The sequence below is a fragment of the Mustelus asterias genome, unplaced genomic scaffold (assembly GCF_964213995.1).
Source record: "Mustelus asterias unplaced genomic scaffold, sMusAst1.hap1.1 HAP1_SCAFFOLD_2954, whole genome shotgun sequence".
NCBI classification, from domain to species: Eukaryota; Metazoa; Chordata; class Chondrichthyes; order Carcharhiniformes; family Triakidae; genus Mustelus; species Mustelus asterias.
In genome coordinates this window covers 17501-39186 of record NW_027592899.1, presented here as the reverse complement: position 1 = coordinate 39186, position 21686 = coordinate 17501, and the positions used below count along the sequence as shown (strand labels likewise).

At 51.2% G+C, this 21686-nt stretch overlaps 1 protein-coding gene across 2 annotated transcripts in view; it reads right to left on the bottom strand.

Moving 5' to 3' along the window:
• Positions 1–761: 761 nt before the first annotated feature.
• LOC144490156 (parvalbumin beta-like) overlaps positions 762–21686 on the bottom strand; it is a 33011-nt gene continuing 12086 nt past the window's right edge. The window contains exons 1-5 of one of the 2 annotated variants that reach the window (XM_078207965.1): positions 7719–7776; positions 7324–7391; positions 5795–5927; positions 4326–4435; positions 762–995 (exon numbers count right to left, since the gene is read on the bottom strand). In XM_078207965.1, the coding sequence (XP_078064091.1) occupies positions 970–995; positions 4326–4435; positions 5795–5927; positions 7324–7384 (330 nt within the window). In that variant the 5' untranslated portion in view covers positions 7385–7391; positions 7719–7776 and the 3' untranslated portion in view covers positions 762–969. Of the gene's footprint in view, positions 996–4325; positions 4436–5794; positions 5928–7323; positions 7392–7718; positions 7777–21686 lie in introns of those variants that run through there. The other variant, XM_078207964.1, reaches the window with a different exon arrangement.

Sequence of the window (21686 nt, the reverse complement as noted above, 5' to 3'; positions counted from 1 at the left end):
GGGATTGCGGGGGTTAGTCTGGATCCTGTAACTGGCTCAATTCCAAGGTGGGTGAATTGAGCAAATGGACATTATTGTTGGGAGTTGTTGCTGTTTGAAGATCCTGTTTTCTGGATCACGTGCCCTCGCTGTGTGGCGCTGAAACCAAATGATGTTTCTGGTTGAAACGCGGTGTGCTTTAGAGAGAGTTAAAACTGAGGATAGGCTGTCTGCTTCGACAGACTGAGAGAGATCAGCCTGAGCTTGTCCTGACAGTGATAAAATGGTTTTTAAAGTTTATTTATTAGTGTCACAAGTAGGCTTACGTTAACACTGCAATGAAGTTACTGTGAAAATCCCCTAGTTGCCACACTCTGGCGCCTGTTCAGGTATCACTGAGGGAGAATTTAGCACGGCCAATGCACCCTAACCAGCACGTCTTTGGACTGTGGGAGGAAACTGGAGCACCCGGAGGAAACCCATGCAGACACGGGGAGAACGTGCAGACTCCGCACAGACAGTGACCCAAGCCGGGAATTGAACCCGGGTCCCTGGCTCTGTGAGGCAGCAGTGCTGACCACTGTGTCACCGTGTCACCCTCAGATCAGTGAACTATAAAAATCGCTGCCACTGACTTTCTGCCGAGGATTCTCGCCCTGACACAGCTGCCCGTCCCCTTGGAATCTGCGTAAAAGCAATTCCGAAACAGTTCAGCTTCCAAGTGGGAATGACAGTCACGGGAACGTCTCCAGGGTAACCAGTTGTTCCTGATGACCGTATCTTCCACACGTTACAGCAACAAGACTGAGCAAGAGTTTATAAAGAGACTTTTATTGTTCTTCAGTAAATAAATCGCCATCTGGATTGAAGAGGTTAAAGAGCAGGTACAGCTGGTAGAAACTGGGGTCACCCTGTTGGCTTTGATCAGTTCCAGGGGGGTTGCAGACTCTCTCTTCACAGCCTGGATTCGGCCTTCCTCAGGAATACACTTTACGCTGTGATCAGACCCTGGAATTCTGCAACATCAGCACAACTACTTTCACCATCAGGTTATTTCCTGTCCCGTTCCCCTCCCCAATATTGGAAAGCAGCAAAGACCACGACAGGCGCTCGCTGCCCACCAGGTCACTGAGCAGAGACACAAGTCACACCGCACCATCCAAACCTCCCTCGGTTCCAGTGGGAAATGGCAGAGTTTAAACTTTATTTATTAGTGTCACAAGTGAGCTTATATTAACACTGCAATGAAGTTACTGTGAAAATCCCCTGGTCGCCACACTCCGGCGCCTGTTCGGGTTACACCTGAGGGAGAATTTAGCACGGCCCAATGCACCCTAACCAGCACGTCTTTCGGACTGTGGGAGGAAACCGGAGCACCCGGAGGAAACCCACGCAGACACGGGGAGAACGTGTAGACTCTGCACAGACAGTGACCCGAGCCGGGAATTGAACCGGGGTCCCTGGCGCTGTGAGGCAGCAGTGCCAACCACCGTGTCACCGTGCCACCCAGAGGTGTCAGTTATATTTTGAGTTATAAATTGATGAATGTATACACACATCGATTGGATATATAACTGATTCTCTTACATCAAGCTAATTAATTGGGAGAGTTGCGAACTGTGCATGAAGCATCATGGGATCTAATAGCTTGACTAAAGTAAAAGGCCCAAGTTGTCCACTGCCTCTCACGTAGCTCACAGACAAGGGTTTCTGTTTGAACAGGGAAGATAAACAAACAAAGGGATAAGAGCATGCGGGTGACCAACTTGCTTAATACAGTGGGTGCTGGAAATGCATCTGTGGGGAAACTTGAAATTGCAGGAGGAGGAAAGGCATTGATTTGAAATGTAGGGCGGCACGGTAGCACAGTGGTTAGCACTGCTGCTTCACAGCTCCAGGGTCCCGGGTTCGATTCCCAGCTCGGGTCACTGTCTGTGTGGAGTTTGCACATTCTCCTCGTGTCTGCGTGGGTTTCCTCCGGGTGCTCCGGTTTCCTCCCACAGTCCAAAGATGTGCGGGTTAGGTTGATTGGCCAGGTTAAAAAAATTGCCCCTGAGAGTCCTGGGATGTGTAGGTTAGAGGGATTAGCGGGTAAAATATGTGGGGGTAGGGCCTGGGTGGGATTGTGGTCGGTGCAGACTCGATGGGCCGAATGGCCTCCTTCTGCACTGTAGGGATTCTATGATTCTATGATTCTATGACAGAGAGACACATTACTCAAGGTCGGTAATAAGGGGCCAGCAAGTCATTAGCAAGCTGTTAGGGTCAAGACATGGACTAATCAATGCTAGTCCCCCCACCCCCCCATCATAGTTATCCGCCAATTATATTGGATCAATGTATAATGTATGTAATCGATAACCACTGGGATTGGACTGGACCCAGCCCCTTTAGGCTGAGTAAGCCAATCAGAGTTGGTGATTACTCTGTCCCGGGTTACATGTCAGTGTGAATGAATTCGAAAGAATCGCTCATAACTCAGACCTGTTCCAATCAACAAACAGTTTAGTGAGCTCCTGTCCCGGTACGGGTGCATGTGCCTCAGCCAAAAGACATCTCTCCTGTGTCAAAAGAGCTCAATAAATTGTTAGCACCTTCAGGAACTGTTCCCCAGTGAGAGTCAGCACCTTCAGGAACTGTATCCCAGTGAGAGTCAGCACCTTCAGGAACTGTCCCCCAGTGAGAGTCAGCACCTTCAGGAACTGTCCCCCAGTGAGAGTCAGCACCTTCAGGAACTGTCCCCCAGTGAGAGTCAGCACCTTCAGGAACTGTCCCCCAGTGAGAGTCAGCACCTTCAGGAACTGTATCCCAGTGAGAGTCAGCACCTTCAGGAACTGTATCCCAGTGAGAGTCAGCACCTTCAGGAACTGTATCCTAGTGAGAGTCAGCACCTTCAGGAACTGTATCCCAGTGAGAGTCAGCACCTTCAGGAACTGTATCCCAGTGAGAGTCAGCACCTTCAGGAACTGTATCCTAGTGAGAGTCAGCACCTTCAGGAACTGTATCCTAGTGAGAGTCAGCACCTTCAGGAACTGTATCCCAGTGAGAGTCAGCACCTTCAGGAACAGTATCCCAGTGAGAGTCAGCACCTTCAGGAACTGTATCCCAGTGAGAGTCAGCACCTTCAGGAACTGTATCCTAGTGAGAGTCAGCACCTTCAGGAACTGTATCCCAGAGCACCTTCAGGAACTGTATCCCAGTGAGAGTCAGCACCTTCAGGAACTGTATCCCAGTGAGAGTCAGCACCTTCAGGAACTGTATCCCAGTGAGAGTCAGCACCTTCAGGAACTGTCTCCCAGTGAGAGTCAGCACCTTCAGGAACTGTATCCCAGTGAGAGTCAGCACCTTCAGGAACTGTATCCCAGTGAGAGCCAGCACCTTCAGGAACTGTATCCCAGTGAGAGCCAGCACCTTCAGGAACTGTATCCCAGTGAGAGTCAGCACCTTCAGGAACTGTATCCCAGTGAGAGTCAGCACCTTCTGGAACTGTATCCCAGTGAGAGTCAGCACCTTCAGGAACTGTATCCCAGTGAGAGTCAGCACCTTCAGGAACTGTATCCCAGTGAGAGTCAGCACCTTCAGGACCTGTATCCCTGTTGTTACTGCAGCAGCATAATTGATCTTAATTTGTTGAATGTTTGTTTTAATTTGGACTGCTGGAGGGTTTTTATTTTACTCTATTCCTGAGGGCTTTTTCAGAGCGAGGCTAGTTTGGGTCGATTGGCAAGTAAGGTCATGTGACTGGGAGGGGCTAGGCCCACCAATCAAATCCCAGCTCAGTTGCTGTTTGGGAGCTATGGAGAGAAGGAATAGCTCTGAGTCTTTGGAGGTTAAAGACTGCGATCTGCCAGAAAAGTGGTCTCTCTCTCAACTTCTGCTACTTGAAGGTAGCTGTATCTCCGGAAACTGTTTTTTGTGGGTTCGAGGCAGGAGTATTTCTGTACATGTCCAGAGGGGGTTTAAAAGGCTGGAAATCTAACATCCATGTGAGTGTATCTGTGTTTGGTGCTAATTGAGTCTGAAGAAAGATGTATATCTATGAGGATATTGCTTGAATTGGAACTATAGATCGCTGTTAAGAATTATACTTGGTCATGTTTAAGTATTTTAATTATTAAAAATTCTGCTAATTCAGACTTCACAATATAATTTGGAGTTTCTGATCTGGACCCTAACAGGAAACTATGCAAATTTTGACCCTCTCAAATAAATTGGTTTTGAAACTATGTATTCAATTTCTCTGTGTGTATAATGAACCATCCCGACATTTACAGTCAGTAAATCTCAGAAGGCTTGTGTAGGGAGTGAGGAATGGGTGAGTTATTTGTTAATGTTTAAACACTTACCAGTGAAACTGATTCTCCCATCGCCATCCACATCTCCAGCTGATACGAAACTGTTCATCTCAGTGTCACTCAGAACCCGAGCTTCTGGGCAGAAATACTGAAGGAATGACCTTTAGTATAAAACAAACCTGCATCAGAATCCCCAGAGAGGAGAACCCAGAGTAACGGGAGAGCAGTGTGTCTGTTTGTCTGTGTGGTGGATCTCTGTGGCTGGCCGGTGATGCCTCTCACAGTTGGATATCCTCCTGACAGTTGCAGTCTGTGTGAAGTATGAGACCTCGATAAAGGCAAGGACTCCTTCCCAGTGAAGATTTCCAGTTTCCCTGTTTTAATGAGCCAGGAAGCCCAACTGGAAACATAGAGGATAGGAGCAGGAGGAGGCCATTCGGCCCTTCGAGCCTGCTCTGCCATTCATCACTATCATGGCTGATCATCCAACTCAATAGCCTCATCCTGCTTTCTCCCCATAACCTTTGATCCCATTCGCCCCAAGCGCTATATCCAGCCGCCTCTTGAATACATTCAATTTTTTGGCATCAACTACTTCCTGAGGTAATGAATTCCACAGGCTCACCGGGTAAAGAAATGTCTCCTCATCTCCGTCCTAAATGGTCTACCCTGAATCCTCAGACTGTGACCCCTGGTTCTGGACTGCCCCCACCATCGGGAACATCCTCCCTGCATCTACCCTGTCTAGTCCTGTTAGAATTTTATAAGTCTCTATGAGATCCCCCCTCACTTGTCTGAACTCCAGCGAAAACAATCCTAACCTCGTCAATCTCTCCTCATACATCAGTCCCGCCATCCCCGGAATCAGCCTGGTAAAGCTTCGCTGCACTCCCTCGAGAGCAAGAACATCCTTCCTCAGAAAAGGAGACCAAAACTGCACACAATACTCCAGGTGTGGCCTCACCAAGGCCCTGTATAATTGCAACAACACATCCCTGCTCCTGTCCTCGAAACCTCTCGCAATGAAGGCCAACATGCCATTTGCCTTCTTTACCGCCTGCTGCACCTGCATGCTTACCTTCAGTGACTGGTGCACAAGGACACCCAGGTCCCGCTGCACACTCCCCTCTCCCAATATACAGCCATTCAGGTAGTAATCTGCCTTCTTGTTTTTGCTTCCAAAGTGAATAATCTCACATTGATGGAACATAGTTTGTTACAGAATGCAAAGTAAAACCACTACCATGGTGCACACACACTAGTCCCTACCTGGGACTAGAGTTCAGCAGGCCCAGTCCTGGGCCTGCCTTATAAAAGGTTCAGGGAGTGAGTTCCAGCTGGGTAAGCCATTGCCTGTTACCAGGGGAACTCATACTCAGCGGCGGTCACAGGAGGAGATCAATCAGTGACTCCCATGGACCTTGTGGGGGTTATCACACTTGTTCAATTCCCTGTCTGCAGTGGGGTTTCCTGCTCTCACCCCTGTTACTGTTACACGGGGAAATTTGGAGGTTCTGTACCTCAGCTCGCCTTTCTCAATGAAGCCACTTTTGTCGTTGTCAAGAATGGCGAAGATTTTCTTGATCTCATCTGCGGACTTCTTGGCCAGGCCAGAGGTTTTGGAGAATTTCTTGAGGTGGAAGGTGCCGGGAGCTGAAGGAGGAAGAGAGAGTTGGTCACCGGAGGGCAGCTAATGATCCTGATTTGTAAAAGAGGGATGGCCCGGAATTGGCTCAATACCATTGGACAGGGAAGGGGAGTGGATGAGCCTATCCAATGGTGAGGCAGGCTGGAAGGGCCAAATGGCCTCAGCCTCCGAACTCAAATATTCACATGTTTCAAAACCAGCTGCAATGAAGGAAGGAGAATCCAACACGGGCTGTTCACAATCTATAATATACTTCAACCTAGCTTCAAAACACAGACATAAATATCACACAGGGTCAAAGGGTCACAGACAGGGCCAGTGTGTCGCAGACTGGGTCAGTGTGTGACAGACAGGGTCAGTGTGTGACAGACAGACGGTCAGTGTGTCGCCGACAGGGTCAATGGGTCACAGACGGGGTCAGTGTGTGACAGACAGGGTCAGTGTGTCACAGACAGGGTCAATGGGTCACAGACCGGGTCAGTGTCTCACAGGCAGGGCCAGTGGGTCACAGACAGGGTCAGTGTGTGACAGACAGGGTCAGTGTGTCACAGACAGGGTCAAAGGGTCACAGACAGGGTCAGTGCGTGACAGACAGGGTCAGTGTGTCGCAGACAGGGTCAAAGGGTCACAGACAGGGTCAGTGCGTGACAGACAGGGTCAGTGTGTCGCAGACAGGGTCAATGGGTCACAGACGGGGCCAGTGGGTCACAGACAGGGTCAGTGGGTCACAGACGGGGTCAGTGGGTCACAGACGGGGTCAGTGTGTGACAGACAGGGTCAGTGTGTCACAGACAGGGCCAGTGGGTCACAGACAGGATCAGTGTGTGACAGACAGGGTCGGTGTGTGACAGACAGGGTCAGTGTGTCGCAGACAGGGTCAATGGGTCACAGACAGGGACAGTGGATCACAGACAGGGTCAGTGGGTCACAGACAGGGTCAGTGTGTGCCAGATGGGGTCAATGGATCACAGACAGGGTCAGTGGGTCACAGACAGGGTCAGTGGGTCACAGACAGGGTCAGTGTGTCGCAGACAGGGTCAGTGGGTCACAGACAGGGTCAGTGGGTCACAGACAGGGTCAGTGGGTCACAGGAAGGGCTGAATGTGTTCCGGGCTGTAATGAAGTTTCTGCTGCTTCCTGCGCCACAGGCAGTGTCGGGGGAGCGCCGTGTCGGGGGAGCGCCGTGTCGGGGGAGCGCCGTGTCGGGGGAGCGCCGTGTCAGGGGAGCGCTGTGTTTGATTATGTGAGGAAAAGCTGTGGCAATGTTGGTATAGTGATGCTGGATCAGGGAGGATGGAGTGGATTTCACACATTTGACTGAAGCTCTGAGGATAGCTCGAACCTGTGAATCTACAGGAATCAGTAAGAGAAGGTGGGGAGATGTTTCTGCGATGATTTTACCGGTACATTCAGCAAGTGCAGCAACCACATCCGCAGCAGCAAGGAAATCCGATATCTTCATCGTAACCCTGTGAACAGGATGTTAATGCACACATTACAACCCACAGTCAACCAATGGAATGTTTCAATCGCATTCATATCCTGAGCAAACAATCTAACCCCTCAACAGAGGGGAGACAGGGCAGTGATAAAGTCACTGGACTAACACTCGCAAGGCCCTGGATAACGTTCCGGGGGATAGGGTTCATGGCAGCTGTGGAATTGGAATTCTAACAAAACATCCAGAATTGAAAGTTAGTGTTGGGAATGACAACATTGAAACCTTTGTCAATTGTCGGAAAAACCCATCTGGGTCACTAATGTCCCCTTTAGGGAAGGAACTCTGCCGTCCTTACCCAGTCTGGCCTACATGTGACTCCAGAGCCACAGCAATGTGGATGACTCTCAACTGCCCTCTGAAATGGTCTAGTGAGACACTCAGTTCAAGGGCAACTAGGGATAGGCAGCAATTATTGGCCTTGTCAGCAATGCCCACATCCTGTGAAAGAACAAATTGAAAAACGCTGGTCTCTCTCTCTCTCTCTCTGTGACAATCTCTCTGTTTCAGTCTATTTCTCTGATACACTCGATATATAAAGATCTTTCTCTCTCCCTCTCAGGTTTCACATGAGAGTCAAAGGAACACAAAGAACTCCCAGTCAATGAAATTGGGAGCAATCCTGTTTTTGGAGTGAATTAGTAAGTATTCTGGGGCATAAACCCTTCAGCTCAATGCACGAGGCAAGTATTTTACACAGAGGGTGGTGGGTGCCTGGAACTCACTGCTGCGGGGAGGTAGTGGAAGCTGATACGGTAGTGACTTTTAAGGGGCATCTTGACAAATACATGAACAGGATGGGAATAGAGGGATATGGTCCCCGGAAGGGTAGGGGGTTTTAGTTCAGTCGGGGCAGCATGGTCGGTGCAGGCTTGGAGGGGCCGAAGGGCCTGTTCCTGTGCTGGAATTTCCTTTGTTCTTTGTTCTAAATCCCCACAGCTGCTGAAGAATGTGAAGGTCAGCTTGGATCGAAAACTCTGTGTTTGGAAGAGTTTTATTTCACACATCTCACAGAGGGCCGTGCGTTACCTGATCTGAGCGTATCTCTGATGGTAATTTGACCAAGTAGATGAAGTATCACTTACCCTGTGTTCCTCTGTGTCTAAGGCAGGTGGTCAAGGGATGAGTGCTGGAGTCTGTTGCCAGTTCCGATGCTGGGTTTATATACGGTGCAGACCATTCTGCACTGGCTCCAACGGCAGTTACAAAGGGGAGGAGACCCAGAACATTGCAGCGGTGTGAATGTTGGGTCTGTGGAGGTCAGAAGTTGCCCTGTTTACACTGAACACAAAGCTGAACAGGATTGTCCTCTGACACCTGACACACCTGGGGTATCCCAGCTTCCAGTCTGAAGCCAGTGGATCTGTCACAGTCTGTTCACAGCGAGATGAAGCTGGTCCAATGGAGATTTGATTTGGTTTATTATTGTCACATTGGGGGTGACAATGATAAATTATTGTATTAACATACAGAGAAAAGTATTGTTTCTTGCGCGCTGTACATAGAAACATAGAAAAACTACAGCACAAAAACAGGCCCTCGGCCCCACAAGTTGTGCCGAAACTTATCCCTACCTTCTAGGCCGACCTATAACCCTCCATCCTATTAAGTCCCATGTACTCATCCAGGAGTCTCTCAAAAGACCCTATTGAGTTTGCCTCCACCAACACTGATGGCAGCCGATTCCACTCACCCACCACCCTCTGTGTGAAAAACTTCCCCCTAACATTTCCCCTGTACCTACCCCCCAGCACCTTAAACCTGTGTCCTCTTGTAGCAGCCATTTCCACCCTGGGAAAAAGCCTCTGAGAGTCCACCCGATCTATGCCTCTCAACATCTTATATACCTCTATTAGGTCTCCTCTCATCCTACGTCTCTCCAAGGAGAAAAGACCGAGCTCCCTCAGCCTATCCTCATAGAGAAGGAAAGGAGAGAGTGCAGAATGTAGTGTTACAGTCATAGCTAGGGTGTAGAGAAAGATCAACTTCATGCGAGGTAAGTCCATTCAAAAGTCTGACAGCAGCAGGGAAGAAGCTGTTCTTGAGTCGGTTGGTGCGTGACCTCAGACTTTTGTATCTTTTTCCCGATGGAAGAAGGTGGAAGAGAGAATGTCCGGGGTGCGTGGGGTCCTTAATTATGCTGGCTGCTTTGCCGATGCAGCGGGAAGTGTAGACAGAGTCAATGGATGGGAGGCTGGTTTGCGTAATGGATTGGGCTACATTCATGACCTTTTGTAGTTCCTTGCAGTCTTGGGCAGAGCAGGAGCCCATACCAAGCTGTGATACAACCATTCAACCCATTAACAATAAAGAGAATAGAACAGCTGTTCAACAACTGATGTCCATGTGACCAGAGATCAACATGTATCCCCCAAGCAGCGTCACCCAGACAACATGTATCCCCCAAGCAGCGTCACCCAGACAACATGTATCCCCCAAGCAGCGTCACCCAGACAACATGTATCCCCCAAGCAGCGTCACCCAGACAACATGTATCCCCCAAGCAGCGTCACCCAGACAACATGTATCCCCCAAGCAGCGTCACCCAGACAACATGTATCCCCCAAGCAGCGTCACCCAGACAACATGTATCCCCCAAGCAGCGTCACCCAGACAACATGTATCCCCCAAGCAGCGTCACCCAGACAACATGTATCCCCCAAGCAGCGTCACCCAGACAAATTATTCGCTTGTTAACACACCGATATTTGTGGGATCTTGCTCTGCGCTAATCGGCTGCTCTGCTTCTTACATTACAACAGTGACTGCACTTCAAGTCGCACCTCATTGGCTGTTTAACTCTTAGTGGTGCCTTGCGGGGGTTGGGGGGATGGGGATGGGGGAGGCGCTATATAAATGACCCCAGGACATGCCAGAAATCTGTCAGTGAAATGCCCTGACTGTTATAATGTAGGGAACGCAGCAGTCAATGGGTGCACAGCAAGACCCCACACAAAAAAGCAATGATCAAACAACCTGTTTGTGCAGGTGGTGGTTAAGGGGGGAATGTTCTCCAGGAGCTCAATCATACTCTGGGATCTCTTATCCCATTCACATCTCCCACACCTTCCCCAACCAATAGAGCAGGAGGACGAAGTGGCTTTTTACCTGGATAACAGTGAGGCACTCCCTCAGTACTGACCCACTGACAGTGCAGCACTCCCTCAGTACTGACCCTCTGACAGTGCGGCACTCCCTCAGTACTGACCCACTGACAGTGCAGCACTCCCTCAGTACTGACCCTCTGACAGTGCAGCACTCCCTCAGTACTGACCCTCTGACAGTGCGGCACTCCCTCAGCACTGACCCTCTGACAGTGCAGCACTCCCTCAGTACTGACCCTCTGACAGTGCAGCACTCCCTCAGTACTGACCCTCTGACAGTGCGGCACTCCCTCAGTACTGACCCTCTGACAGTGCAGAACTCCCTCAGTACTGACCCTCTGACAGTGCGGCGCTCCCTCAGTACTGACCCTCTGACAGTGCGGCACTCCCTCAGTACTGACCCTCTGACAGTGCGGCACTCCCTCAGCACTGATCCTCTGACAGTGCGGGACTCCCTCAGCACTGACCCTCTGACAGTGCAGCACTCCCTCAGTACTGACCCTATGACAGTGCGGCACTCCCTCAGTACTGACCCTCTGACAGTGCGGCACTCCCTCAGCACTGACCCTCTGACAGTGCGGCGCTCCCTCAGTACTGACCCTCTGACAGTGCAGCACTCCCTCAGTACTGACCCTCTGACAGTGTGGCGCTCCCTCAGTACTGATCCTCTGACAGTGCAGCACTCCCTCAGCACTGATCCTCTGACAGTGCGGCACTCCCTCAGTACTGACCCTCTGACAGTGCAGCACTCCCTCAGTACTGACCCTCTGACAGTGCAGCACTCCCTCAGTACTGACCCTCTGACAGTGCAGCACTCCCTCAGTACTGACCCTCTGACAGTGCGGCACTCCCTCAGTACTGACCCTCTGACAGTGCGGCACTCCCTCAGTACTGACCCTCTGACAGTGCGGCACTCCCTCAGTACTGACCCTCTGACAGTGCGGCACTCCCTCAGTACTAACCCTGCGACAGTGTGGCACTCCCTCAGTACTGACCCTCTGACAGTGCAGAACTCCCTCAGTACTGACCCTCTGACAGTGCGGCGCTCCCTCAGTACTGACCCTCTGACAGTGCAGCACTCCCTCAGTACTGACCCTCTGACAGTGCAGCACCCCCTCAGTACTGACCCTCTGATAGTGCGGCACTCCCTCAGTACTGACCCTCTGACAGTGCGGCACTCCCTCAGTACTGACCCTCTGACAGTGCAGCACTCCCTCAGCACTGACCCTCTGACAGTGCGGCACTCCCTCAGTACTAACCCTGCGACAGTGTGGCACTCCCTCAGTACTGACCCTCTGACAGTGCGGCACTCCCTCAGTACTGACCCTCTGACAGTGCGGCACTCCCTCAGTACTGACCCTCTGACAGTGCGGCACTCCCTCAGTACTGACCCTCTGACAGTGCGGCACTCCCTCAGTACTGACCCTCTGACAGTGCGGCACTCCCTCAGTACTAACCCTGCGACAGTGTGGCACTCCCTCAGTACTGACCCTCTGACAGTGCGGCACTCCCTCAGTACTGACCCACTGACAGTGCGGCGCTCCCTCAGAAGTGGGAGCCTCACTTCTGTACTTAAGTGGGTCCAAGTCACTCTCCATTCCGATTTTGAAAAATATCGGCCATTCCTTCACTGTCGCTGGGTCAAAATCCTGGATCTCCCTCCCTGACAGCACTGTGGGTGTGCCTACACCACAGGGACTGCAGCGGGTTCAGGAAGGCAGCTAGCCTGTCAAAGGGCAATTAGGGATGGGCAATAAATGTTGGCCTTGCCAGCGACCCCCACGGCCCATGAATGAGTAAAAAACAAAATTCCAGCCAGTTCCTCACTGTGTGAAATACGTTGTCTTAATCAGCCAGCAGAGACCAACCAGACTCTGCACCCAGTGAATGGTGAAGGTTGCCAGGGTGAAGCTGTTCCAATGGGAGCGAGCTTGGATTCCTGCTGCCAAAATAACCAGAGGAGGCCGTTCAGCCCCTCAGCCTGTGCTGACATTCAATGAGATTGTGGCTCTTCCAGTCACTGTCCAGTTATCTCCAACAGGAGGACTTTGTGAGCGGGATCTGCTTCAGGTCAGTATGTTCCATGGTCACCTTGATGAAACAGCAGACGCACGCTCGCAGCCTGGGCTTTGGGTACGTTCTCCTGGGTTCCCAGGGTGTGCACGCTTCTCCAAACCCAACGTTCAGTCAGGAACTTTGTGATTGTGGGGAACTGATTTTGGAAAGAGGTTAGCTATTACCAACGTTAACAGTTTCTCCAGCGCAGCGAGGGAGATGACTAGAGGTGAGCTAGCTGGAAAGATCAGAGTGTGACTCAACCACAGAAACTTAGACCAAATCAAATAATCATAAAGGACCCCACGCACCCCGGACATTCTCTCTTCCACCTCCTTCCTTTGGGAAAAAGATACAAAAATCTGAGGTCACGTGCCAACCGACTCAAGAACAGCTTCTCCCCTGCTGCTGTCAGACTTTTGAATGGATCTATCTTATATTAAGTTGATCTTTCTCTACACCCTAGCTATGACTGTAACACTACATTCTGCACTCTCTCCTTTCCATCTCTGTGAACGGTATGCTTTGTCTGTATAGCGCGCAAGAAACAATACTTTTCACTGTATGTTAATACATGTGACAATAATAAATCAAATCAAAAGCTGAGGGACAAATGAAAATAGGAGCCTCTTAAAGGAGTCTCACAACACCAGGTTAAAATCCAACAGGTTTATTTGTAATCACGAGCTTTCAGAGCACTGCTCCTTCAGGTGAGTGCAGGATAGGTCCACTCACCTGAGGAAGGAGCGGCGCGCCGAAAGCTCGTGATTCCAAATAAACCTGTTGGACTTTAACCTGGTGTTGTGAGACTTCTTACTGTGCCCACCCCAGTCCAACGCCGGCATCTCCACATTGAAGGAGCTCTGCATCAAATAACATCAAATTGCAAAGGGAACATTAATTCATAATGTGGTTGGAGGGGTTGATAAAGCACCCCAGTCCCCGCAGTGCCCACCGGGTACGGAATATCTTGATGGTGCAGGCAGACACTGCGCTCCCTCTCCAAGGACACAGGAGGGGCAGCCAGTCGAGTTGGACGACCCCCTCGCTGCCTGGACCTGTCGATGGTGAGTTTAGCCAGGTCCAGGAGCAGGTTCACGAGGAGGCCCCAGAGGAAGTTATCCAGTCGCTGGCCCTGCTTGCTTATTGACACTGTAACCACATCTGCAGATTGCTGTGAGTACACAGGTGTGTAATTCTATCATCACACCTGGAGGAATCCTGTTATTGTACAGGGCAAGGTCACCCCAGTCCACAACGCTGCCTGACTCACACAATCCCTCCAAAAAATAGCCCCAAACTGACTTATTTATTTTATTCATTAGGGTCACGAGTAGGCTTACATTAACACTGCAATGAAGTTAGTGAAAATCCCCTAGTCGCCACACTCCGGCGCCTGTTCGGGTACACTGAGGGAGAATTTAGCATGGCCAATGCACCCTAACCAGCACGTCTTTTGGACTGTGGAAGGAAGCCGGAGCACCCCGAGGAAACCCACGCAGACACGAGGGGAATGTGCAAACTCTGCACAGACAGCGACCCAAGTCGGGAATTGAACCCGGGTCCCTGGCGCTGTGAGGGAGCAGTGCTAACCACTGTGCCACCGTGCCGCCCTGGAACAGGCTTGGAACAGGCAGCGAACTTTGGTAGAAATATTCATGAGAGTGAATGAAGGTTTGGCTGGAGGGAGTGGATTGAGAGGGGTGGGAGAGAGCTAGCGAGGGTGACCAGAGAGAAATCAGCCCATGGACCTGCTCCTGATTCCTGCTCAGCGACTCCCTTTAGACAGTGCAATGTGTGACTATCAGATGTAGACAAGACTGAGCTTTACTGATTATTAAAGTGACTCCCTCCCAGGAGATCGGCTCTCGTGCTGTGTCTCACCCGCCTGCCCTGCTCTGTCCTCTCACACCCACTGTAACCTGTCTGCAATCGCTCCCTGACACCCCTTATCCAACTCCCCCCACAGTGACCCCGGTCTCTGCTCCCTCACTCTCCCCTCGAGCAGAGATCTCCCTCACTTTCCAACTCGCAGCAAATGGGCAAAATGCTGAGACTTTCTTCACTGAAAGTCACCTTTTAGAGTTCTTTTTGTTTCAGAACTTCAAAAACTTCTTCATTGGTTTTTCAATCTGAAATTTTCAGCATCAAAGTTTCAAAGCCTCTATTTACTTCCAGAGATTGTGATTTATTTTCCAGGGCGGACAGGAACGTGGATCGAACGGAGAATCTGAAAGAGTTCGTGACAAACTGGAGTTTTTTTGCTGTTTTGTTGAAGCCACAAATCGGGAAAAAAACCTCGACTGAAATTTGAGAATTTGAAATGAGACAAAAAAACAAATGAATTTCAATTTGTAACCCCCACCTGCCCGGCTGAAGGTCAGGAAAGCAGACAAGAACGCCCACTCCCTTCCCCCACCCCCCTCCACCCCCTCCCCCTCCCCACACCCCCCCACACCCCCCCACCCCTCCCCACCCCCCTCCTCACATCCCCTCCACCACCTCCTCCCACCCCTCCTCCCCCACCCCCACCCCTCCCCTACTCCCACCTCTCCCCCACCCCCTCTCCACCACCTCCTCCCCCAACCCCCTCCCCCCATTCCCTCCACCACCTCCTCCCACCCCCACCTCCCCCACCCCTCCCCTACCCCCACCCCTCCCCCACCCCCCCTCCATCACCTCCTCCCACCCCCTCCTCCCCCACCCCCCTCCCCCTCCCCCCATCCCCTCCACCACCTCCTCCCACCCCCTCCTCCCCCACCCCCCCCGTCCGTCCCCACCCCCTGTCCCCTCTCAACCCCCTCCCACCCCTACTCCCACCCCCCTCCCACCCCACTCCCACCCCCTCCCCCTCCCTCCCCCTCCCCCACCCCATCCAACACCCCTACCCCATGCCCTCCCACCCCCTACTCCACCTCCATCCACCTCCTTCCCCACCCCCTCCACCGTTCCCTCTCCGACCACCCCTACCCGCTACAGCACCCCCACACCCCGACCCCTCCCTATGCCCTGTACCCTCTACCCCAATGCTCCCTTTCCCCTCCCCCACCTCTCCACCCCTGCCCCATCCCTACCCCCTCCACCCCTACCTCCTACAGCACCCTCACACTCCACCCCTCCCTACCCCCAGCCCCTACTGCCACCCTTATCCCTCCCTCTACCTCCTACCCCACCCCCTGACCCCATCCAATCCCCTACCCCCTACACCCCACAACTAACCCCCTCCACCACCCACCCCAATCCCCTTACCCTCCACTTCCTACCCCTCCCCCATCCCTATCCCTCCTTACCACGCTACTTCCACCCCCCCCCCCCCCCCCCCCCCCCCCACCCCCAGGGAGTGTGAAGTCAGAGAGAGACATTTCAAACATTAAATCCAACACTAAGGAAGATGTTAAAATTACTAAGGGTTGGACTTTAATCCGATTGGGAAATGGGGAACTGTGAGCCAGCCTGGGTACGCACGCAGACACTCAGACCTCCCTGTGCAGTCTGAGCGGGCCTCGTCTCCTGCTGGTTCCCACTGTCTGGAGATGTGTCAGAGGATTCGGAGATGGACCATCGAGATTCTTCAACAAGTGCAGCAGACACAGGAATCGCAATCTTCACCCACAGAGGAGCTTTGGGAACTGGGTAAACCGTCAGAAACAGTAAGAAGTCTCACAACACCAGGGTTAAAGTCCAACAGGTTTATTTGGCAGTACTAGCTTTCGGAGCGCTGCTCCTTCATCAGGTAAGTGGGAGTCGTGTTCACAAACAGGGCATATATAGACACAAACTCAATTTACAGAATAATGGTTGGAATGCGAGTCTTTACAGGTAATCAAGTCTTAAAGTTACAGACAATGTGAGTGGAGAGAGCGTTAAGCACAGGTTAAAGAGATGTGTATTGTCTCCAGACAGGACAGTTAGTGAGATTTTGCAAGCCCAGGCAAGTCGTGGGGGTTACAGATAGTGTGACATGAACCCAAGATCCCGGTTGAGGCCGTCCCCATGCATGCAGAACTTGGCTATCAGTTTCTGCTCAGCGATTCTGCGTTGTGTGTCGTGAAGGCCGCCTTGGAGAACGCTTACCCGAAGATCAGAGGCTGAATGCCGAATGCCGGATCATCGACAAGGATGCCATCATCTCACGTGAGAACACCATCCACCAGGTACATGGTACATACTCTTGCGACTCGGCCAATGTTGTCTGCCTGATACGCTGCAGGAAAGGATGTCCCGAGGCATGGTACATTGGGGAGACCATGCAGACGCTACGACACCGGATGAATGAGCACCGCTCGACAATCACCAGGCAAGAGTGTTCTCTTCCTGTCGGGGAACACTTCAGCGGTCACGGGCATTCAGCCTCTGATCTTCTCCAAGACAGCCTTCACGACACACAACAGCGCAGAATCGCTGAGCAGAAACTGATAGCCAAGTTCCACACACATGAGGACGGCCTCAACCAGGATCTTGGGTTCATGTCATACTATCTGTAACCCCCCTGTCTTGCCTGGGCTTGCAAAATCTCACTAACTGTCCTGTTTGGAGACAATACACATCTCTTTAACCTGTGTTTAATGCTCCCTCCACTCACATTGTCTGTACCTTTAAGACTTGATTGCCTGTAAAGACTCGCATTCCAACCATTATCTTGTAAATTGAGTTTGTGTCTTTATATGCCCTGTTTGTGAACACAACTCCTCACTCACCTGAAGAAGGAGCTTGAGGCTCCGAAAGCTTGTGCTGCCAAATAAACCTGTTGGACTTTAACCTGGTGTTGTGAGGCTTGTTACTGTGTTCACCCCAGTCCAACGCCGGCATCTCCACATCAAGTAAACCTAGAGAAACAGAGGAGACTGGAGAAGCTGCGAATGGAACAGTGAGGAATCCCTTTCCACCCAAAACCTGGTCTTCCAGTGCAAGGAGTTGTCCCTGGCAAAGTGTTGCAGACTGACACATTCCAAAGCCCAGGATTAAGTGCTGAGGGATGCATTAAAGCTTGGGTTCAGCCACTGCAGAAGTGCAATGGGGGAAGCTCGCTGTCTAAGACCTTTCAGCCATAGTTAACTGAAGGGAGGGGAATGGTATAGAACCCCCTTGGGCTTGTATTGAATGTATACAGTGAATATTATATGTATTACACAATTATAGGGAAGCATCTCAGAGTGCAACTTGTTCTAGGAGAAAACTTAAGTACCTTTGCACCATTTGTAATGACCATTTTGAAATGTCTGTAATATTTCTTTGACTATACTGAACCACCTCAGAGTGTATGTAGAGAACCTGAATATTATTGCACTGTGTGTGACGGCCATTTTGAAATATCTGGAACGTTCTGGCAGATATTCGATGAATAAAGTATATTTTTTGCAACAAAAAAAAAACCCTCTCTCTCAAATTAAGTAAAGCCCCATCTCCGCCTGGGATAGAGAATGTTCATCGGAAAAAGCCTCAGGAAAAGCTCATCGAATTCTCATTTTAACAACACAGAGATTGTCTCCAATTACACACTGCCCCCAGCGACAGTTACCCACTACCCCCAGCGACAGTTACCCACTGCCCCCAGCGACAGTTACCCACTACCCCCAGCGACAGTTACACACTGCCCCCAGCGACAGTTACCCACTACCCCCAGCGACAGTTACCCACTGCCCCCAGCGACAGTTACCCACTACCCCCAGCGACAGTTACCCACTGCCCCCAGCGACAGTTACACACTGCCCCCAGCGACAGTTACCCACTGCCCCCAGCGACAGTTACACACTACCCCCAGCGACAGTTACCCACTGCCCCCAGCGACAGTTACCCACTGCCCCCAGCGACAGTTACCCACTGCCCCCAGCGACAGTTACACACTGCCCCCAGCGACAGTTACCCACTGCCCCCAGCGACAGTTACACACTGCCCCCAGCGACAGTTACGCACTGCCCCCAGCGACAGTTACCCACTGCCCCCAGCGACAGTTACCCACTGCCCCCAGCGACAGTTACCCACTGCCCCCAGCGACAGTTACACACTGCCCCCAGCGACAGTTACGCACTGCCCCCAGCGACAGTTACGCACTGCCCCCAGCGACAGTTACCCACTGCCCCCAGCGACAGTTACCCACTGCCCCCAGCGACAGTTACGCATTGCCCTCAGCGACAGTTACGCACTGCCCCCAGCGACAGTTACGCATTGCCCCCAGCGACAGTTACACACTGCCCCCAGCGACAGTTACGCATTGCCCCCAGCGACAGTTACACACTGCCCCCAGCGACAGTTACGCATTGCCCCCAGCGACAGTTACACACTGCCCCCAGCGACAGTTACGCACTGCCCCCAGCGACAGTTACCCACTGCCCCGAGCGACAGTTATGCACTGCCCCCAGCGACAGTTACCCACTGCCCCGAGCGACAGTTACGCATTGCCCCTGTGTGGTGAACCATCGTTGGTTCACCACTGGGGTTGTTATTGTGTTACTGTTGGGCTAGGGTGTTGTTGTTATGGGGGTTGTACTATGTTGTTGGGTTAGGGTGTTTACCTGTCCTAAGTGCTATCATGGCACACTCCAGTGGGGTCCCGCCTCCGGTGGCAGGGTATAAGACCCCCTGCTCCGGCAGGACCCCTTCAGTCTGAACGGGTGAATTTGTGTTAGTAGTTTCATTGTTAATGTATTAAAGCCTTCAGTACTAAAGCCTTGTTTCCGGGTGCTCATTGAGGTGCATCACCCTGTAAAGGGAAAATACAAGGGGGGCACACTTTAAAATGGCAATACAAGAAAGCACACTTTAAAATGGCTGCCTGGCACATAAAGGGTTAACTGGGAAAGCCAAAAGAGCAGACACAGGCTCCTGCTGTTCAGAAAAACCTAACAGACAAGCCATTTCCAAATCACAGACAGTGACTCATAGCAAACAAACACCTCAGGAAGCCAAAGCCAAGGGTCAAGACATCTTTTAAGATAAGGAAACCCCAAAACAAAGAGCTTAGATTAATGTTAAAGGAAGGCGGGAAATATGAATGCGAGGGAACCGATTAGCACCTGAACGAGACGAAACTAGCCATTGATAGATACAGACATAAGGAGATGTACCCATTCATAAAAATGCTAAATGTCTATACCTGTTTGTACTTTTGTAAACATGAGGAAATGTACCCATTCATAAAATGTTAAATACTTGTACTCACTTAAACAATGTGATAATGTTCGAATCACCGGTATGCCCATTGTGTAAAGAGTATAAAAATGAACCGCTCCCGACATACTATTGAGAGAAGGTTTGCTACAGACCATGTGCCTTGTCTCCACGGGGCTCCGTTTAATAAATCGTATTTTCTGAATCTCGAAGTCTGACTACTAGTGGATTTTTCCCACAACACCCCCAGTGGGTTCTGTGCTGCCAGCAATCTGTTTGGCCAGTAATTCTTCAAGCGGGAGTCCTGCTTTCTGCCGATCAATGCCCGTTAGAGAGTGAAATGAGATTGGGTCAGATGGAGTTGCTGGGATCCATTCCCCACTGATGCTTCAGATGGTCGGGGCTATTCTGATAAGGGCAAAGAAAAGTGCAGCACAGGAACAGGCCCCTCAGCCTGCCAAGCCCGTGCCAATCACGATGCCCTAACTAAACTAAAGAAAAACCTCTGCCCTTACTCGGTCCGTATCCCTCTATTCCCTCCCTATCCATGGACCCATCCAGATGCCTCTTAAATGTTGTTAATGTGCCTGCTTCCACCACCTCCTCTGGCAACGCGTTCCAGGCACCCACCACTCTCTGCGCGAAAAACCTCCCCCGCACATCTCCCTTAAACTTTCCCCCCTCTCACCTTGAACCTGTGCCCCCTTGTAATTGACACTTCCACCCTGGGGAAAAAGCCTCTGACTATCCACCCTGTCTGTGCCTCTGATAATTTTGTAGACCTCTATCAGGTCTCCCCTCAGCCTCCGTCTTTCCAGTGAAAACAATCCTAGTTTATTCAACCTCTCCTCATAGCCAATGCCCTTGAGACCAGATAACAGCCTCATCAACCTTTGCACTCTCTCCAAAGCTTCCATGTCATTCTGATAGTGTGGCGGCTGGAACTGCACGCAATACTCCAAATACAGCCGAACCAAAGTTTTATATAGCTGCAACATGATTTCCCAACTCTTGTACTCAGTGCCCCGGCTGATGAAGGCAAGCATGCCACATGCCTTCCTAATCACCTTGGCCACCTGTTGCCACTTTTAAGGACCTGTGGACCTGCATACCCAGATCCCTCTGTATGTTAATGTTCCTCAGGGTTCTGCCATTTACAGTGTAATTCACACCTAAATTTGATCCTCCAAAATGCATCACCTCACATTTGTCCGCATTAAACTCCATCTGCCATTTCTGTGCCCAAGTCTCCAATCTATTTATATCCTGTTGTCTCCTCTGACAATCCACAGCACTAGCAGCAACTCCACCAATCTTTGTGTCATCCACAAACTTACTAACAGACCACCCACATTTTCCTCCAGATCACAGGCCCCGACAAAACCAAGCTACCTGTCACTAACCAGTCTATTTTCCTCCAAATGTGCAAACATCCTGGCGGCACGGTAGCACAGTGGTTAGCACTGCTGCTTCACAGCTCCAGGGTCCCGGGTTCGATTCCCGGCTCGGGTCACTGTGTGTGTGGAGTTTGCACATTCTCCTCGTGTCTGCGTGGGTTTCCTCCGGGTGCTCCGGTTTCCTCCCACAGTCCAAAGATGTGCGGGTTAGGTTGATTGGCCAGGTTAAAAAATTGCCCCTTAGAGTCCTGGGATGTGTAGGTTAGAGGGATTAGCGGGTAAAATATGTGGGGGTAGGGCCTGGGTGGGATTGTGGTCGGTGCAGACTCGATGGGCCGAATGGCCTCCTTCTGCACTGTAGGGTTTCTATGATTTCTATGATTTATATATACAACAAACAACAGAGGCCCAGCACTGATCCCTGCGGAACACCACTAGCTACAGATCTCCATTCTGAAAAACACCCTTCCACCGCTACTCTCTGTCTTCTATAACCAAGTAAGAAGTTTAACAACACCAGGTTAAAGTCCAACAGGTTTATTTGGTAGCAAAAGCCACACAAGCTTTCGAGGCTCTAAGCCCCTTCTTCAGGTGAGTGGGAAT